The following is a 19,503-nucleotide window of genomic DNA, read 5'->3' as shown; positions in this document are numbered from 1 at the left end:
AATTCGATAGGATTGCGATAGAGAGGGTCAACATAACCACTACACGATTGAGCTTATTCTCTTCTGAGAGCAAACGCGGCACCTATCTTGCCGAAATTTTTTCACAGACAATTATACATGCAAAATTGAAGCAACTGTACCTTGTGATATGCCTGTGGCCTCAACTAATTCCCGCACTTTGATTCGCCGATCGCTCAAAATCAGATCGTGGATTTTATCGATGATTTCAGGAGTAAGTACCTCAACTGGGCGTCCTGAACGACGTTCTTCTTTTGTGAATGAACACTACGTTTAAACTCATTCGCCCAATTGTAGACCGTCACAAACACAGGTGCATATGTGCCATGAACTGCATCTAACTCGGCTTTGATTTTTTCCGAGCCTTTCAAATGGAGATGTTTGATGACAGCCCTGAACTTGTTTTTTTCTATTGTTATGAACAAACAAATGTTGTTGACTTTAATCGACAACAGAAATAGACCAACGCTATGGATCGAGCTGAAATTTTGACACCTCTCGAATTTTATAAAGATTTATTGAACAACCCTCGTTAGTTGCTTGTGAAGATACGTTGCCTTTTCGTCCAGAAGACGTACCACCATCTTCTCGTGCCCAGCTACTTTCAACAGAGTCCACAAATTTGTCTGACTAGCAACAGGAGTGAATACAGTGTCTTAATATACACCGAGCCACTGTAAAAACCCTGGAGATCAAGGCGTGCTTGGAACCGTGAAACGATTCCGGAACTCTTTCTTCTTATAGATCCATTTGCAGTCGATGGGAATGCGACCGGTCGGTAGCTGAAACAAAGGCCACGTCTCATTTCACATGAACGAATCAAATTCTTCAAACATTGCGACTTTTTACAGGTTCTGCTCGGAACTGTTTCGGGTTCACTACAGCTGCTATATTTATATTCACCGCGTAGTCGTCAAACCACTTCGTAAGGGCTCCACGCGTGCCAATGCCTCTTCTTTTTCTTCCGGATCGTAAAACTCCGGATTAGATTCCTCCTTAAGGATGGGATCTACTCCTTTGCGTTGCTCTAGCTTCTGTGGGTTCTCAACCAGCGTTGGATCTTCTCCACTTCCAACATCAAGCTTTAATACTTGTTCTTTGCAATCATATGTTGAACCGCGCTGACTTTGACTATTGCATCCCGGGTGATTGTCATTTGATCATTCTCCGGATTCAGACATCTGAAAGCTATAACTAACCAACAAACAACATCTTACGAGCCTTACTGTCAACTTTGCTTCGTGGCGCCGGGTAAATAAATATTTTTACAACAGACCATTGCACGAAAATGTATAACCTCACTTTTCTGACAGTTCACAGATTGTTTACATGGACTTATGTGGTTTTTGTTTGAGGCGAAACTGAGTCAGTTCCTAACCCCAACTGCTGTCAAAATGTATGAACTGACAACGGTTGGGGTTGGAACCTGACTCAGTTTCAGGTTCAAGCGAAATCGCCATTAGAATTCGAACTAATGGCGTCTTCGTTTTTGACGTGCACTACACCGGTGTAGTCGGTGCTATACTCATTCAAACTTGGGTGTAATCAGTCTATCTCTGTTTTTGCACTACACCGGTGTAGCACCAGGTAAAAACGAAAACGCTATACGTTTTTTGTACTGGGTGGAATAAATTTTTTTCTAACATGATGCAAACAAGCTCGCTGAACTGTCATTTTTTGGAGCATTTTTACCAGCCTCCTGGCTACCCTATTAAGATTTCTGACAGCTCATTTACAACCACAAATGCAAACTGAAGTCAAAGGAAATTGGTTTGTTTTCATCACGAAATACCTAACCTCAATCGATTTTTGTGGAGAAAAATATTTTGTTTTCATCACGAAATAATTCAGCGCCTTTTCTTTTTCAACAGGAATAGAAAAGTCAATACTATCATATTAAGATTTCTGACAGCTCATTTACAACCACAGATGCAAAATCAAACCAAAGGAAATTGGCTTGTTTTCATCACGAAATACCTAACCTCAACCGATTTTTGCAGTGCAATTTTTTTTGTTTTCATCACGGAATAACTCAGCGCCTTTTCTTTTTTAACGGGAATAGAAAGGTCAATGGAGTTTGACAGCGACCTACATATATGGGGCGTTATAGCAAAGCCCCAAACAAAGAATTATGTTCGGCACTATACACGATATTCAAGCATTCCACACGACGTTTTGCATCTTGTGGGATGATTTAATACCATTTTATTTAGAAAATCACATTTGGTAACTAATTACAGCTTTTAATCATTCGATTCAAAATTAATGTTTTGATTTTCATGGCAGTGATGCTAGCTGTACAGAGACGTCGTCCTTGACAGGGGGCTGATTTTTACTCATATGACGTCATCTTGCAATGTCCCACTGAATAGCAAATGTCAAAATGTCGTGATGCTACACACATCCATCTTTAAAATGAGGGGTGTGCAGGTTTTTTAATGCACGATGGAAAAAAATGCATCAAGTTGAAATTGAACAATTTTTGATGATAACGCACTTTATCCCTTTAAAAACCGGGCACAAAATCCGTGATCATATTTCCGAGGTGTACGGGTGCACAAGCTCTTTGAACTGTCAAACTGTGTGGTTAGAGTTTAATGGGAAACTAAGCGCTAGTGTCTCCATTAGACTATTGCAAATTTGTATGGAAGAATTTACTACAAACTGAATACCCAAGTAACCAATAAGCATTATAGCGTGGCGTACCGAAGTAACCAATAATCATTATAACGTAGTCTAATATCTGCTTTAGATCCACCTATAAAGCTGTCCCAAGAAGCCGTGAAGCCCTAAATACTTATATAATGCTGGTATTATGCCAGAAAAGGCGAAATATAGTGCTATTACTGTGCAGAGATTGACAGCTCGTTTCTGCAGTACTAATGCTATTATATAGCACCAGCGCACATATGTCATATTTGAAAGCCTTATATTGGCACTACTAATGCTATTGAAAGCTTTAGTTGGCTGTCATTGTCCGCCATGGTTTTAAAACCATTTCTTATGTTTCCTTTCGGTATGATGATCAAAAAGGAAAAATTTGAAAATAAAATGTTCTGTTTAAAACCATAATTGATTCTGTTCTAATGCATTATAATGAATATCCTTAATGGGTTTTCGTTCTCGCATGATATGAATGTTTACGAAAATAACCTTTAGTAAGTCTCGAACTGAGGTACCTTGCCCCGTCCTTCACGGTAAGTGCACTGCGTTTGCTTCCTGGACTATATTGCATATGTTCGATTGAAATGAAATATGCCGAATATAATCTTCAAGAATAGTTGCATAACAAACCCACAGTATTTCAATAGTATTATATCAGCTTTATATTTGCTCTATAATGGCATTAAATGCACTTGAAAAGCTTACATGCTTTAAAGATCCTTGAGGCATGTACGCGTTATATCAGCTTTATATACGCATATAGAGCAAGCGATAATGCTATATCTCGGCTGTGCAGTTATGCATTATTGATGCTAACATAGAGCTCTATTGCGTTGGTAATGCTGTAATGGAGTTTCAATACAACATTAGTGCAAATGTATAACCAATATAGTGCAGTGGCTTAATGCTTATGGTTACTTGGGTACCTGCTTCATCAAACTGATATTCTGATTCTTGTTATTGGTCTGAGTAACTGTACAAGATTTTGAAGCGATCGGTAGTATCTGTGGCGAAATCTCCTCGAGTGTAATGCAATGTACTTTTTAAATATTTGCAGTACCTTATGTACTTTATGGTACTTAAAGTAACTAATAAGTACGACTTTTGGCACTGCGTCGTATTGAAGATTTAGTGGTTGCCCCTCAATCCATGGGCCCAAACAATTGATACAGTACAGGTGTGATTCGCTGGTTAGACACTGTTTAACCTTTAAAAAGCCAAGCTAAAATAGTGACCTCAAGAAGTATCGCTCCTACGACTCAATTAAATCAAAAGCCTCTTTTTTGAAGTTTTATCAGTGAGATAATCGAAAGCCCGAAATCGCTTGATCATTTGTATTTCAAATTGCATGTTCATTGAAACTAGGGAACTATAACTAGCCGGGCCTCTGAGACCCCTTGCCTATTTGAGGGTTAAATGGAACGCTAGTTGGACCATTGCACGGTGGTCTGAATCCAGAATTTAGGCTGACTAAACTACTTGTTCTAGAGCTTTCATTTCTTCGGAGCAAATTATTTGTATCAATTGAGGCATCTTTTGAGATGGGTGACAGTAGGGTGGTCCCAATTGTTTGTATGATCTGGAAATTATTTTCGAAATAAGAAGAGATAGAACAATCAAGTGTTCCGCAAAATTGTAGTACAACCTTTTTCAAGTAACTTTCTGAGGACGTCGTATTTGTAACTTTAATGGTTTTAATTTTATATCTATTAGAAACTTGTTTTTTCATTATGTCTTGTTAAGGGGAGCATCTGGTGTAGTGGTACAAAAAACGACTTTTTTGTTCGCTTAATTGTTAGTATTGAATCTCTAGAATAGTCTCCCACCATCCCGGTGGCCACGCTGAACTTCTTTTGTTTTAAACAGCCATGCATTCTTCGCGCGTATTTGCTATTTCTCGAAACCGCGTTTTTCAAAATGGCAAACATGATAACTCAAAAACTAATTAACGAAGTTATTTGATTTTTTTATGAGAATGCCCAATATGTGTAGCCTGTCGATGAACCACAAAAAACGGAAATTTCTTTTCTCGCTATAATTTTGTCGAAAAGTGAGCGAATTTTACAGTAAAATATGAGATTTTTCTTTTCTCATGAAGCTATTTTCCGAAACTCGAACTTATTTTATTTCTTTTTTTGGTTCATCGAGTAACTCCAAATCTTATTGAATTTCCTTTGTCAAACAATTCTATCAAGATTTATCGTGTTCGCAGCGGCGTTCCTCGGCGTGAAAATGGTTGGACGTCTACTCTTGGAACGCTCGTATGTTTAGCTCTGCGTGACTGACAATATTTTTTTCGCACACAATGAACGAATAAATAAATCTTAAGATTATATGAAAGATCCATTGTTACCTTGTCTTCAAATTAAAATTACTTTCTGTTTGAGCACTTTACACCAGACGTTCCCTTAAAAACTTCCCAGAACCGGCACAGTTCACGATCCGGGCCATTGCCCGGATCTGGACCAGTTTCCAAATCCGAACCTCCCGGATCCGGATTAGTTCCCGGAGCCAGACCAGTTCCCGGAGTGCGACGCAGAGAAGATTTTAATGTGTTGGTATTGTCGTTTGGGAATTTTTTTTTCGAACTGTTCTAGTATTAAACGTCTTGCTATTAGAGCATTTTTTTCTTATTACCGTAAAGGTAGTACGGCCGAGTTTTGAGTGTATAGAATGCAATTGCTCACATCTATAACTATTGACTGTCCAATTGACAAAGTCAACTCGACATACAGTTTTGTTTCACTTGGGGCACGACCGCCACCGCACCCACCCTCAATTAAGGAATTAACGCAACATCAATAAGCTAATTGCGAATACGGATAATATTAAAAAACATAAAAAATCACCACTATCCTGTGACAATCCATGTAACGGAATAATTCTAGAAAAAAATTCAATAGGACATAAGTAACATTGAGAGCCTCTCTTTGTTTACTTTCTCTTTCGTTTATTACGACGTCATTACAACACTTTGTACTAATTTTCCAGTACATATCGAAAGCCGACGGTTTTTACTACAATATTATGCAAAGAGTAGAGTAGTAAATGTTGAAATGGCCGAGCAATGAACAGAAGAGAAAGACCTCAAAGAGAATCTGTCATTGTTACTTACGTCCTATTGAAAATTTTCTCTAGAATTTACCAGGTGACGGAGGCTTCCGTTTTGAAATAACATGCCGAAAACAAAAATATCAATGCTGTTAACCTCTTCTGTTGAGTATAGTTCGTGTTTTGATTAACATTTGTTTCTGTTATTTTCCTATTTTTTGCACATTCCTAAAAGCACTCGAATTCAAGTTTTCGAATACAAGTTACTTTTTACTGCAACCAAGTTTGCATGCAATTCATACCAAGCATACTTGCATACAACAAGCAACTTTCCACACCAGTCAGGACTCGTGCAACAGCTCCACGTGGGAGTGGGTCAATGTTCGCGCGCCTTTCGTTTCCCACACTATTTATGCAACTCCTTATAATGGGCTACGGTAAACCATCCAGATAGACCTTCACACGTGTGTGCTGTATACGAGTCCTGAGTGTGAACCACGTTTCCACGACCACTTGATGTGACTACCTTCGTGTTGTTTTACCCAATTGTGTTTTTTCTTTCTCTTTTTTCTCTTTTCGAAACCTTTGCTCCCCCGTACCACCCCCGCCCCGTACGTTTGGTGTGTGCCGTTCTGGTTCTTTTCCTATATATTTTTTTTCTGTGCTTTCAGTAGAATTCGAACACACTAAACTAATCCAGTCTTATGAAAGCACGCACGCGAAAAATTTTCGAGGGTTAATAGAAACGCGTGCTCATACGATAGACGATTTTATGCGAGGTAAAATTTCGAACCACAAAACACAAAAAAAAACCTATTTCAAGTTGCAACTACTACCTATACGAAATCAGTAGGAATTTTCTTCATACTGCAACTACTTTTCAATGCATATCTAGATGCAGAACTCGTTCGGGACCTCCGGTCGGGGGTTCCTTTCTTTGCACATAACTTTTTTCCGCGAATAAGTAGATTCCTCTAAAAAACCATCAGAAAGTAATCAGCTCGGTCGCAGGGTTTTGTGACACCCCCCGAAGTGACCTGACCAAATCGTTTTCGTTATTTTTCGAATCTATTCACCTTTCCAATCAAAATTGTTAAGGCTTACTTTGCTTTCACTGCTTTTAGCTGTTACCTTTCGTTTAGATTTTTTTTATCTCACAGTCTGTTCTGCATGTGTTTAGTCCGCTGCTCAGCTTCTTCGTCCCGAGAATTCGGTTATCGATCGTTAATTTCCCGTTTTGTTTCATTGCAGTTTGACATGTTTGAAGACAGACGAAAGTTTTATTATTTCAGCTGAATTTTGTGTTACAAATCAGGTCATGTTTTCAAACAGACAAACCAAATCAAACATTCGAAAAACCGCTTCATGTTCAAGAATGCCGAAAGCCAAGCCAAACATTTACCGAAGCTCGCTTTATCTGCCGAGCTTTTGCGCTGTGTAATTTGTGTACAGACAAGTGAGACCCCAGCGCTTGTTTACACAATTAACTCGATATCTGTAGAATAATAGAAAAAACCCTCTAAACTCAAGAATCGCTCGGGTGCCGCCAGGTGAGTATCGATGAAATCGGTGTGAGCCTCTGATCAATGTTCTATGCTGTCTGTTTGTGTACCTACTACCTACGATGTTTTGACTCTGTGGAATGCTTCCGTGCATGTAGAACCATCCGGAAAATATCGTCCGACTGTAAACGTGTTTGTAATTTGTTCCTCCTCCTGGTGATCTCGAGGGAAATGTTCAATGTGTAATGTGAAACTAAATGTTCTACTTCCTCGTAGCCAGCTGAACCCTTCGTTCATTAAACCGTACCGATATGTGATGTATCTTGGCCTAGCTCTCTATCGCTCGTGACCTAGAATAGCTAGAACATAGTTGTGTGTTTTCGGTGGCGTAGCTTGTTGGATGTTCGATGGGGAGAGAGGGATGGGTAAAATTTCGATTCGAAAACAAATAACAAAGGACCTTTAGTTGTGAAACTAAGGTATGTTTTCTGTTTTCAGTCACCGTTGGTAAAAGCGACGCTAGTAACGGCGCTGTAAGATTAGTTTGAATTTGTTTCCTCCAGCGATAGCAAGAGGCGAATGGGGTTAAATGAAAGTCGTGATCGTTTTTAATGTAAATTGCGATCTGTAAAATTTATTGTATTTTTTGTATTTTTATTATAAAAAGTTCTGAAGTTGGCTGAAATTAAAAATGAGTAAGCTGTAATGTAAACAGTAGGAAGAGTTTTTAATTTAATCACCGAAAAATATCAATCTAAAAACGATAGAAACTAAGGTATTTACACACTCGGTGAAAACCAACATTAAAAATAACATTGGAAAGCCTTTTCGGATATCTGAAGGACTTTTTTCACAAATTTGTAAACAGGCTTTTGTTTGATACTATGAGTCCTACTTGACAATAGTTTCGAGTTTGTACTTTAGACAGTTAACCCAACAATGAGATATGGTTTAATGAGGTTGAATGAAACATTATTTGGCCTAGTCCCCCAATTCATGGCTATTAAATTTGAGACCCCATTGCATGGATTCCCGATATAAGTGAAGTTAAATATGAGATCTCCTGCTTGCTTGCTGCTACTACCAGGCACGTAACAAGAATGGGGCTAGTGGGCTAAAGCCCCCCTCCGAAATGTTTCCAAAATAAATTTAAAAAAAAAACATGTTTCTCGTGACTTTTTACAAATTTGTTGCTTATTCGGTTTGAACGAATTATTGAGAAATAGTTGAAGAAGATTGCTAATTCCAAAATTGGATTATTGGTCACGAAACTCAGTTTGCTTCGTGTTTCTGCCCGAGCTAGTGCGAAGCGAACAACGAAAATAGCTACATTGGTATTGTGTACCTTGTCTGAAGAACAAAAGAAACTGTTAATATAACTCTTACCGTAGAGTTATCTGTCAAGAAGAGTGAGTTGCAGAAGCTGTAACCCGTCAGGGTAACAATTTATCATTGGGTGGAAATATACCTATTTTTGACTATACACTCCGTAGAGTGTATTTGTTTTGGCAACATTATGCTCACCGCTGTTAAGTACCGTTCACATTTAGTTGTAAATTTTCGTTCATTTTCGTGTTTGTGAAAGGTTTTGTTTGTGCAGATAATTGTAGTAATTTTTGTTTGACATTTGTGTATAATTAGCATAGGGTTTAGTTAGGTTACCGCTCTCCTTTTCCAAAAATACGTGTGCACTGTTTATGCTGCTTATCGATGACAGCTATGCGACAAGGCGGTTTGTGTTTGTTTTGGGGAAGTGCAGAAGGCGGCCATCGAGTTTTTTAGGTAGTGACGGACCACGACATCGAACAGACACCCGATCAATTTTGTTTTTTTTCTCGATGAAGTTTCCATAACCAGTACGGTATAGTGCGCGTGTGCGACGGTGAAAATCCCCATTGGAAAGTGTCGACCCCTGGTTCGGGTACTCGTGTGAGTGGTGTTGGTTCGCCGAAGTGGGACAGCTAACCGTAAAAGAGCATTCTCGCGTCCCCGGCTAAAACCCAAGTAACCGAACATCAGTCTTTCTCGCTATAGAAGATCAGTCGAACGAGCCTAGCTCTCCTCTATAGCTAATAGCCAAGGAGATCGAAGCAGGGTGGACAAAGGTTCCTCCTGGTAAGTGCAATGCGGTGATTTCCAGGATCGCTTGAGTCGAGCAAGTCTATCCGGCTATAGTTCGTCATCGTCGCTAGGGAGGTTCCAATAAAGGAGTCAAGCTCACCTTAGCTTATCTATCTAAACGCAAAAGACCGCTGCCGGAGCAACCAACGACATTCCGGAAGAACTCGGCCGATGTAGTCCTGGCCAATCGAAAGAAACCGCCCGTCTTCCCGCCAACAGTAACAGCTGCTCGGCGAGATTAAGCAGCGTACAGTATAACGGAGGAGAATAAAAGTCGTATTTTGTTTGTCTACATTTTTGTTGCGTTGTGAAAACCGCAAGTCTTGGTAGAAGCACCTAGGCCGCCCTGACAAAAAGGATCCACCGGGCAATCAGAACCCGAGTAGTGGCCAAGCCGCCACTTACAAAGCAAAAAGCTGTGCTCCGTCCAAATACGGTGATTATTGATGACTCACATAAGACCGAGTATACATGATTTGTAAAGATGAAAATGGAGGTTGGACTTACGGAAGTACGGATCTTTAACGAGTTCTACCGTGTCAGCCAATCAGCGCTCATAGCGCTCAACAAATTGGCTCAGGCTAAACCATTAATTTTGAACAACGTAAAATACATAGTTGTGTGTGACAATGCTATAATTAAGATCCTCATAGATATGAACGATGAGAAAATCAATGTTCGGTTGCAAGATCGGACACCGCTTACTTGCAGTAGATAGAAACACACGCATGAACTACATCCTTGTATTTCAAATAGTGTTTTGGTGATGAGAATGTCGGTGGACCGCTTTCTCTTACCTGTCCCTGCCGAACAAAACATAATGCCATAGTATCGTTACATAGAAAATTCTTTGCACATACAGTAAAGATTATCAGCCCCTTGATGAATTTTAGGCTGATAAATCCGGGACATTGATAAAATCGGGACATATATTTTTCTTTCTTTTTATGAAATCGAAGCTCTTAAAATATTCTTCTTTAGTCCCTAGATATAGTCTCATAACTTCATAATCATCCTGATTATTTAGCTTAAACTTCCCTTAAGGGGCAAAATTAAAAAAAAAATATTTTTGCACATTTCGGATCTCTAAGATAAGAAAAATATGCTCAAGAAAGGATTTGCTCGAATTCAATTTGGTTCGTCTGTTAGAGCCCATCAAACTACCAATTATCAATTTTCATATGAAGGTGATAAATTCGGGTCAAAAAGCTGATAAAATCGGGGGTACCTCAAATCGGGGGTTGATAAAATCGGGTGCTGATAGAATCAGGTCTTCACTGTATTAAGGACCAACTAATACTACCTAGTCAGAAAACGTTGAACTCAAACAATTGCCAAATTAAATATGGCAGCTGCTCAGGTAATATTGGCAAAAGCTGCATCAAGTGCCTGAAAATCTACAGCCACTACTATCATTGAGAAAGTTCTCATTCTTAAGGTCAAGAAACAAGAACGAAAGCAGATGTTCGCTAACATAAAGGCAAGAACCACGATGATGACACGGAAGTGTACAATAGCAAAATAGAAATGAACGATCCCCAAAATGCAGTTGGTTAGGAAAAAATATTTCGCCGCCTCGTAAAAAGGTTTCCACGTGCAATGGCTACGCTCTTGCGTGAGATCCGGGCAAACCTTTGAAATTCGTTTTATTATTTTTATTGTTTACATAATGACATTTATTAAAGACCCACAGCTCCGTTTGTTATTCAAATGACAAATTTTTGGCATCACATTCAAGCGTATTACGCAAAAAAGATTTCATTTTGCTAAGAACTATATAGACGAGAGTACAGTTTTTGTTTTCGCGCCATTTTGACGCATTATCGGTTTTATTGACACTTAATTTCGTTTTCATACGAGGACTTCGTTCCGTTCGAATATGCTGTTAATCCGAAAAACCATGTTATCCCTAACAATCGTACAATAAACCATGACAACATATAAAAGAAAAAATCGTGTAAAAGTAGACAGTGCAAGAAGTGGGGAAACATCGGTTTCACTGAGATTTGAGTGCGAACACGCACTCGTGTAACATTAACTTTGCTAATATGAGAAATCAGATTCTTTCAATCGAATGCCAATTACCGCTAAATCACATATTAGACAATCGATCAAAGAATTGATAGATAATGTTTGCATAGTTTGGCACAATTAGCAGCAGCATTTTAGTCGCTCTCTAATGTCCATGTAAGTTTAAAAATAACGTGGCAATACAGTGAACAGACATCAATAGCCAATCACTAAAAGCGACTAAAATGTTGTGCCTGGTTGAATCTATAAGTCAATAAGTTAGAATAAACGTTCCGATTTCATGTCTTCAGTATGTGACAAAACTTCTTATTCTTGTTTTGTAGAGAAATCAGTGGTTTTTGAACACACTTTAAATTTTGACAATGAGAATTACTGGTCTATCTGCCTTTGCCATAATTGCAGGAATCTTTTTTTTCTTTTGAAACCTTCACTGTGAGAATTCCTTCTCGCGAGTAATGGTCATCTGGCAGCGACAACTTGAAGAATACGTTGCACCGACGGTTATGTGTTAGATAACTGAGCCGGTGCTGCAGTCAACTATCAGAAAATGAGAAAGATCGATCCCGTCCGCTTGTTAGATACTGCGCCGTATTCCTAGTAGAAATTGTCGAAATTTTGTGTGGGTACAATTGGTACTTTAACGGGAAACAGTATTGTTGAAATGAATCTGCCAAAGGAAACAAAAGTGTCCGTGCTACAGGATAACACAATTTCGATTGATTTTAATAAAATTCGTGATTGACTCACAGTTCAGCAGGTGGAACAACTAGTTAATGTTAAAATGGAGCTTAACCTCGCGGAAGTTATGTAGCTACAACACGTAAAGAACTATGTTTTAATTACGTTCAGAAGTTTAGCACAGGCTGAAAACTTCATTGTAAAGAACGACATACAACAAGAGGTCGAATATCATAACATCAGAATCAAGATCCTCGTGTATATGGAAAATGACATGGTGGACGTTCGTATCCATGATCTGGCACCGCGCACTAAGGAAGATTACATCAAACAAATTATGGCATAATACGGAGAATTGGAATCTATTACGAATGATACTTGGAGAAATTTTTTCACCAGTATTTCCAGCAACGATTGTATTATGAGGATGTGAGTGACCAAACCAATAGCTTCTTACATGACTATCGAATGCAAATCACCGAAGAATGGCGTAATCTATAAGCTATCAACGCTGATCACATATCCCGGGCAAACCCCAACTTGCCAATTCTGTGAGCTGACGTCGCACTGCGGAAAATCAAGCTTCGAAGCAACTAGTCAAAACTCATCTACTACAGCTACCGATACCTACATATAAACCAAAAACAACGCCCCAAACCAACAACTGGCATCACCAATAAAAAAGCAAATATCGATGAAGACGGATTCACAACAGTCACCCGGAAGAACAAGAAACGAATAAGAACCTCTGACCGTGAACACCAACAACAGTAGTACCGATGATAACATGGACGTGAAGGATAACGCGAGAGAAGGCAGACTGTATGACCCCCAAGCTGCGACGGATAAGGCAACAAATGCTTCACCACCAAGGAAAAGGATCTCAACACGCAGCAGCAAACAGCGTTAACAAGAGCTGGCAGACAGACATTGTTGGTACTTTTTAGTTATACTTATTGTCAAATTTTAAAAGATCCACGACTCAGTTGTGCTAACGTATTGAGCCGTGTCAACAAATCTAAGAAATACAAAATATTAATGATATCTACCTGTCATGGATACTCGTGCATTCCGGGATTATTGGAAATGAATTGGCGGATTAATTGGCTAGAGCGGGTACTGCGACTGAAGAAGCAGTTTTGCCACTGTCGATTAGTTGGATGAAGAACAAATGACCTTGGGCTACATCCGAACATGCCAATCATTAGCATAGCTTTCAAATATGCGTTTAAAAATATTAAAGAATTTGTTGCATTTTTTCAAGCGTAAACTCAGAATTCTAGACTCAACTATCACATCGGAACCAATCAGCGTGCTGACTATCATTCGTGTGATCCTTGTGAATCCCTCGCTCGTGTTTGCACCCATGTCATCGTCGTTAGAGCGTTGATTTTCGCTGTTAGATGTTTGGAGCCTTTTATGTTTTAGCCATCTTCTTTTTCTTTATTACTTCCCTAGATATTAGTTTTGGTTGATGTTTGTTCAGGTCGACTGGTTTTGAAATTTAAATATTTTGGTGTGACATGCAGTCCTCTGGATCAAATAAAACAAAAAAAATTATCTATTCATCCGACATTTCGGTTCAATGTATTTAACCTAACAATAAACAGAACTCTATGATTCCCAGAAGAAGGCCAAATATATTGAGCCGAAGCATCTAATGAGTAAATAAAATCTTTGGTTTATTTGCACCAGAAGACTACACTCCAAACCAACATATTTATATTAGTTCGAATGTACAGTGGAATATTGTCAGTCCGGCATTTGTTTTTTGACTGGCTGTCTGTGACATATCAGCAGATGTCGAAGGTTGTTTGTTAGTGTTAGTTGTAGTGGATGAATTTTCTGGGCTTGCTTCGGCGTACGACTTACCGTTGTGTGCCGTTTGGTTACAGAAATGGCACGTGGGCGTTTTCCCAGGGTATGCGCTACCTGATACTTTTTGCATGTATCAGGCAACTAGCAGCTGGGAAAATGGATTCTGAGATGATTATGACTTTCATTGGTTTAGTTTTCGATAAAAATACACCGAAAAAAAAATCAGCTTGGATAAGGAAAAGTTTCCTTATTCAAACTGAACGTTCACTCCTACAACATTTTTTGTAGGATTTGTCATTTTTAGACTACAGCCATTTGAAAAAAATTGGTGAAAAAAGTTTGGTCCTTTTCAAAAGACAGTCAGATCATTTTTGGAAAAACAAAGTATGCAAAGTGGCTTTTTGTGACAAAGTTCTCATGTACAGAAAGTTTCATTAAAATCTGAGAGGGTGCTGCCAACATTTGTTCGAGTTGGCGCGAAATTTGTCAAGTGTTATTTGTGATGGATTCTCCATACATCGACAAGCATCTTTTAATATAATCCGTATGAGGTGCCAAATCGTACAGGCGAATTTCCGTAAGATCATTATCCTTATACACGGGGATCTCGATTTGACGTTTTCGTATTCGACATCGTGTTGCATGTTGTTCTGCACTTTGGAGCTTTCTTTAAGGAGGGAGTTAAACGATATTACTGCTACATGTCTCGTATGATGTAACTGTATGGGGGATACTTTTGTAAACACAAGTTTCATTTTCACCTTGAGCAACTGTTCCACCTCGCGCATTGTAGGTCCATGAGGAGTCTGCACAAAGTTTATCGTTCATTTCACTCGTAGCTGGGGGCAACGGGACTTTGCGGTGCCTTTGACTTACACGTACACGTAAGAGCGGTGCGAGTAATATTTTTAGTTAGTATGCTGTTCGCAAGCGGGGCGAATTTTGTCTTCTGATCTGAACGAGATGAGGAAGCAGATTTCCAAGTCAGTTTCCATTTCCCTAACTTTTTCTTTTACCTTCCTTTCCCTTCCCATCAGGAAAGTGATTAGATGACACGGGAATCCTATGAATAATGTGGAGAACGTGGCAATAAAACTAATATATTCTGATTCCTGATGATAAAACGATAAAACATGGAGTATAGTTTTTTTAGTGTTTCGGATTCTCTTCGTCAGTATCTAACAGCAACTTAATGCTAGTTAGATATGTCCAAACCAGCTCCAAATTGGCGCTAATTAGACACTAAAATCCAAAAAGTCACACGTCGACAGCGCCGGTGGTTGAGTGGTAAGCATGACCGCCACTTATTCCAGTTGACCGAGGTCGTTGAGATTTTTCTGAGGTGAAAAATCTGTGGTCACGTCTTCCTTCGGAAGGAAAGTAAAGCCGTTGGTCCCCAGTCCATAAGTTGATGGATCGATATATAGTCCAGATAGTGGAGTCACCTATCTGGCGTCGGTAAAGAAGATCTAAAATCCCGTGATACTTGTGCAGTGTGCAGTAGTATATACGACCTCTAGCAAAAGCAAGTATCGGACTAGCATTCGTTTCCTTTCCTTCCGCGATCTACGTTCGGGCCTGTCCGGTGCCGGTATTGATCAATAAACACTTTAGGATTACCAGGAGTTGCACATTGAAGGATGTTTCGCTACTCCCAAGCATAATTATCTACTTATTCCCTGTGCAACTTTAGCTAGTCCAGATCGATAGCGGAGTAGCAGCTAGGGGTGGTCGAACAAGCTCAAGCTCAAAATCCAAAAAGTCACACGTCTTGCATGAGCACTGTCATTTGGTATAAGAACCAAACGCCTGGTACAGAACCTCTGTGTTTACTATCGAGACATCACTTGGTAGAAGTCAGTTGTGTAGTGTTCACGTAAGACGTGTGATTTTTTCGATTTTAGTGTCTAACCAATGCCAATTTGGTGCTGGTTTGGGCGTATCTAACTAGCATCAAGTTGGTGTTAGTTACTGATGAAGAGAATCCGAAACACAAAAAACATACTTTATGTTAGGCATTATGTCCTTATGCACAAAAATTAGGTCTTATCCAAAAAAATTTCCATTTGGGAATTTTGCAAAGAAAATATGGCTTTTACATGAGTTGGAAGTAAAATGTATCCAGCTTTATAATATTAGGAACGTTATTATGCTCATTTTCATATATTGTGGGGTTACATAACTGTAGAATTATCAAAAATCAAAATAACGACGTGCTCCCACTCGCGCTACAGCATGGAATTATGATTCTCGATGGAGACTTATAATTACACATAGATGGCAGCACGTGTCATATACGAGAGAACGGTCGTGGTACAACACCTTACCGACTTAAATTGTTGTTTTCAGAATACCAGTAAAGTTTGGATAAACTTGGTCATGAATCATAAAAAAACAACAATGATTCGGGTCTTCAACAGTTAATGTTAATGTTATGCACGTTGAGTTGCATAGCACAATATCGAAATCTGGTTCTCTATCTCAGCCAACTTAAACCTTTTCACTTTGGCCCCTTAATTCATTCAATGTTTGCTGAAGAATTATTGATACGTTCCATTATATTGCGCAATAATATAATAGGAGATTATAAAGACCAGCCGTCACAATCATCTCGATAGTCGCCTGGACTGGAAAGCAGTTTAGTTGGCAAGAGGTCAGCCCGTGAACTTTGAATGTAGTACTAGTAGTAGTAGTAGTATGATAGACCTCTTGCGTCAGACCTACACACTTGGAAAAAATGAAAATTACATTTGACGTAAACAACATTGCGACGTATTTTGCTGTCTAATAATGGAATTTTACATGTTTTGAGATGTGAAAAAAAATATTGTGTCTCTTTTGATGTAGAACTCGGTTGAATGGAGATGGAGACTTGTGAAAAAACGCATTTTTACATGTTCTTGAATGTAAATTGAAGTGAATTGTGACGCTCCTTTTATGTGCATCTTCAAACATGCTTCGTCTCGATGTATAAGTTCGCCTCGAACATCGAACTCAAGCGAACGATGTGCAAACTCTAGTTCAAACATCCGTGTACGTAAACCGGGGGCGTACACGAGTACGATTCGCACATGGAAAAAAGAGTCAGCGCTAGTGACGATGAAAGTGCGAAAGAGAAAACTGGTGCCACTAACCGATGTGTACGTACACCGTGTACGTACATGGGGTTCAGTTGTGCAGGCGAACATGTGCACGTGTTTAGGTACGAAATAGCGGGTTTGAGTTCGTACACGAAGTGTGGGTTTAATATGAGCACAGAACCAGAGCGAACATTGTGTGCGATGTGCATATGGGAAGACTGATTTTCACTAATGCATTTTTTCGATTATTTCTCAAATTTTGATCTTTCAGAATTTAACTTGTTGAAGTTAATTAGTTATATAAAGTTAGCATATGGGGGTAGGCGTAGCGTAGTTGGTAAATCGATTACCTTGTACGCAGCGCACCTGGGTTCGAGCCCCGACCCCGCACATAGGGTTAGAAATTTTCATAAGAGATTTTTCTAACCCGAAGAGGCGAATGACCTTAAGGTTAAAACCTCTATAATCGAAATAAAAAAAAAAGTTAGCATATCATGGGAAAAAAGCCGTAAAATCATACAAAACTTGCGATGAGATAGACAATTTGATACTGGCGTTAAACGACATGGTAACAACTTTTGCGTATTCTGTACGAGCTACGTCAAAACATGCTATAATAAATTCTATGAGTGACCGTCATATATCACCATAGCTGAATTTTAGAGGACGTCCATTAGTCCCTAGTGATAATAACAAGTGAATTCCAACCATTCTCTCTCTCCCGACGCTACGCCACTGATGTGTGATGATGATTGCCTCGAACCAAACTGCTACCAACGACTATGCTTACCCATTTCCGGGCACAGACCGATTTTCACAATTAGGAAATGGAGTCACTTGGTTTACAATATGCAGGCTAATTGTATTAACCCCCGCAGTGGTGGTGGTGGCAAGGGTCGCGAGCAGCCTGTCGATTGTTTCCCATTGTCATGGCAAATTCAAATGACATTACAGCACACCTGTGCGTATGAGTTTATCGTCAACCATACATCCGACACCGAATAACACGCCCCTGGCGGCTGAAAGCTACCGTTTAATCATGCTAATTGACCGCATCAGGAACCGACCCGATCTGATATTCCCGAAATAGCATTCCGTATCTCTCCAGCGAAGCCTAGAATAGATAAAACGAAATCGTAGTTACATTTTATAGTTACGTCCCAAACTGTAGGAATTCCGATATCGAGTAGGTATTTGTGGCGGCAGCCAAGATATTCCCACCGAATGATTCATGAGGTAGTTCCATGGCATGCTAAGGTAGTGTAACACATTTTCTTTACCGCTATCAATCAATTTAATCGCGATGCATTCCGCACCTTTCCATGTATATTTTCAATCGCCTTTCTAACGCTGTACATCCGTTCCATCACTATGCTTGAGCCTGTGCGTGAATTGTCGTAACTCTGTCTCTAACTGGTAGATTCATGTTGTAAATATATAGCCACAATCGGAGGTTCGCCTTTCGATAATGACTGTGTTTATGCCAATAAATGAGTAAAAAAAAGTGTATAATCAAACGCCCAGTAACCATGGCACGTACAATGTTAAAACTGTTTCCCCATTTTTCACGCGCAAACGTGGATGTCTCCAAACTCGTCACGTCACGTCACGTCACGCATTCCCCGTAGGACCCACGAGCCACCACGTGCGACAGTACTTCCCGTACGTGTCGTCCGAGAGCGATCTACAACGCTACAAAGCAGTGCCATTAAAGCAGAACTCAAGCCGCGAACCCCGGACCAGTTCATCACTTTCGAATGTGCCTTCAGATTCTACTAAAACTAAGGTTGGTGATCCAAATCGACAGACAATTTTATGTCTATTTATCAGTACTTAAACTATGCTCGATCGATTACAATGAACCTAATTTCTAATCATTCGTTTATTTATTGGTTTACTCCATACAGGATAATGGATCCGCGAAATATTTTCAGGGAACAAGACAAACAATAAATATGGGTGAAAAAGTAGCACAGGTAAGTGTGATTTTTCTTCTCTAATCTTGAACAGTTGATTGCTCATCTACTGTTACTGTGTCGTAATAATGAGAGATCAAAATTTAATCTATCACACAAAGTGATTATTTGTTGGCTGAAAGCTGATGGAAATAAAAACTCAATTAAAAACGACCATAAACCTCCCTCAAATTAATAGTACTTCAACCCGCATGTCAGCAAATGCTCATTGGTAATTATAGCAGGTAACAAAACATACCGAAATGTAAACGCATGTACGGAACATCTGCGACTTGTTCTAGTTGATAGTTGCTGAAGGTGCCAACCCGGTCATTATATTTTTTTCCTGTTTCACGTAACGAAAGCAACGGCCTAGTTCTTGAGATGCATGTGCATCCGGTTTCTTTAACGAGCATCCACACCACTGCAGCTTGACAGTGCGAATGGAGTGGTTCGTTGAGTTTTATTTGTCTCTTGTAGCAAGTGTTTGTTGTTGTTTTTTCACTGTCGTCACAATTACAGGATATGGACGATGAATGTTGTGTTATTTATGCGCGCCGAATCGTGCGTTATTTATGGTAGTTT

At 39.5% G+C, this 19,503-nt stretch overlaps 1 protein-coding gene across 7 annotated transcripts in view; it reads left to right on the top strand.

Moving 5' to 3' along the window:
- Positions 1–19,503, top strand: part of LOC131693080 (potassium voltage-gated channel subfamily H member 6) — a 457,523-nt gene that overhangs the window by 185,532 nt on the left and 252,488 nt on the right. For 5 of the 7 annotated variants that reach the window (XM_058980601.1, XM_058980599.1, XM_058980600.1 and 2 more), the window contains exons 8-10: positions 6,405–6,512; positions 18,592–18,749; positions 18,871–18,939. In XM_058980601.1, coding sequence (XP_058836584.1) covers positions 6,405–6,512; positions 18,592–18,749; positions 18,871–18,939 — 335 coding nt within the window. The remainder of the gene's footprint in view (positions 1–6,404; positions 6,513–18,591; positions 18,750–18,870; positions 18,940–19,503) is intronic. The other 2 variants (XM_058980598.1, XM_058980603.1) reach the window with 2 other exon arrangements.

The sequence above is a fragment of the Topomyia yanbarensis genome, chromosome 3 (genome assembly GCF_030247195.1).
Source record: "Topomyia yanbarensis strain Yona2022 chromosome 3, ASM3024719v1, whole genome shotgun sequence".
NCBI classification, from domain to species: Eukaryota; Metazoa; Arthropoda; class Insecta; order Diptera; family Culicidae; genus Topomyia; species Topomyia yanbarensis.
This window is presented reverse-complemented; position numbering and strand designations above follow the sequence as displayed.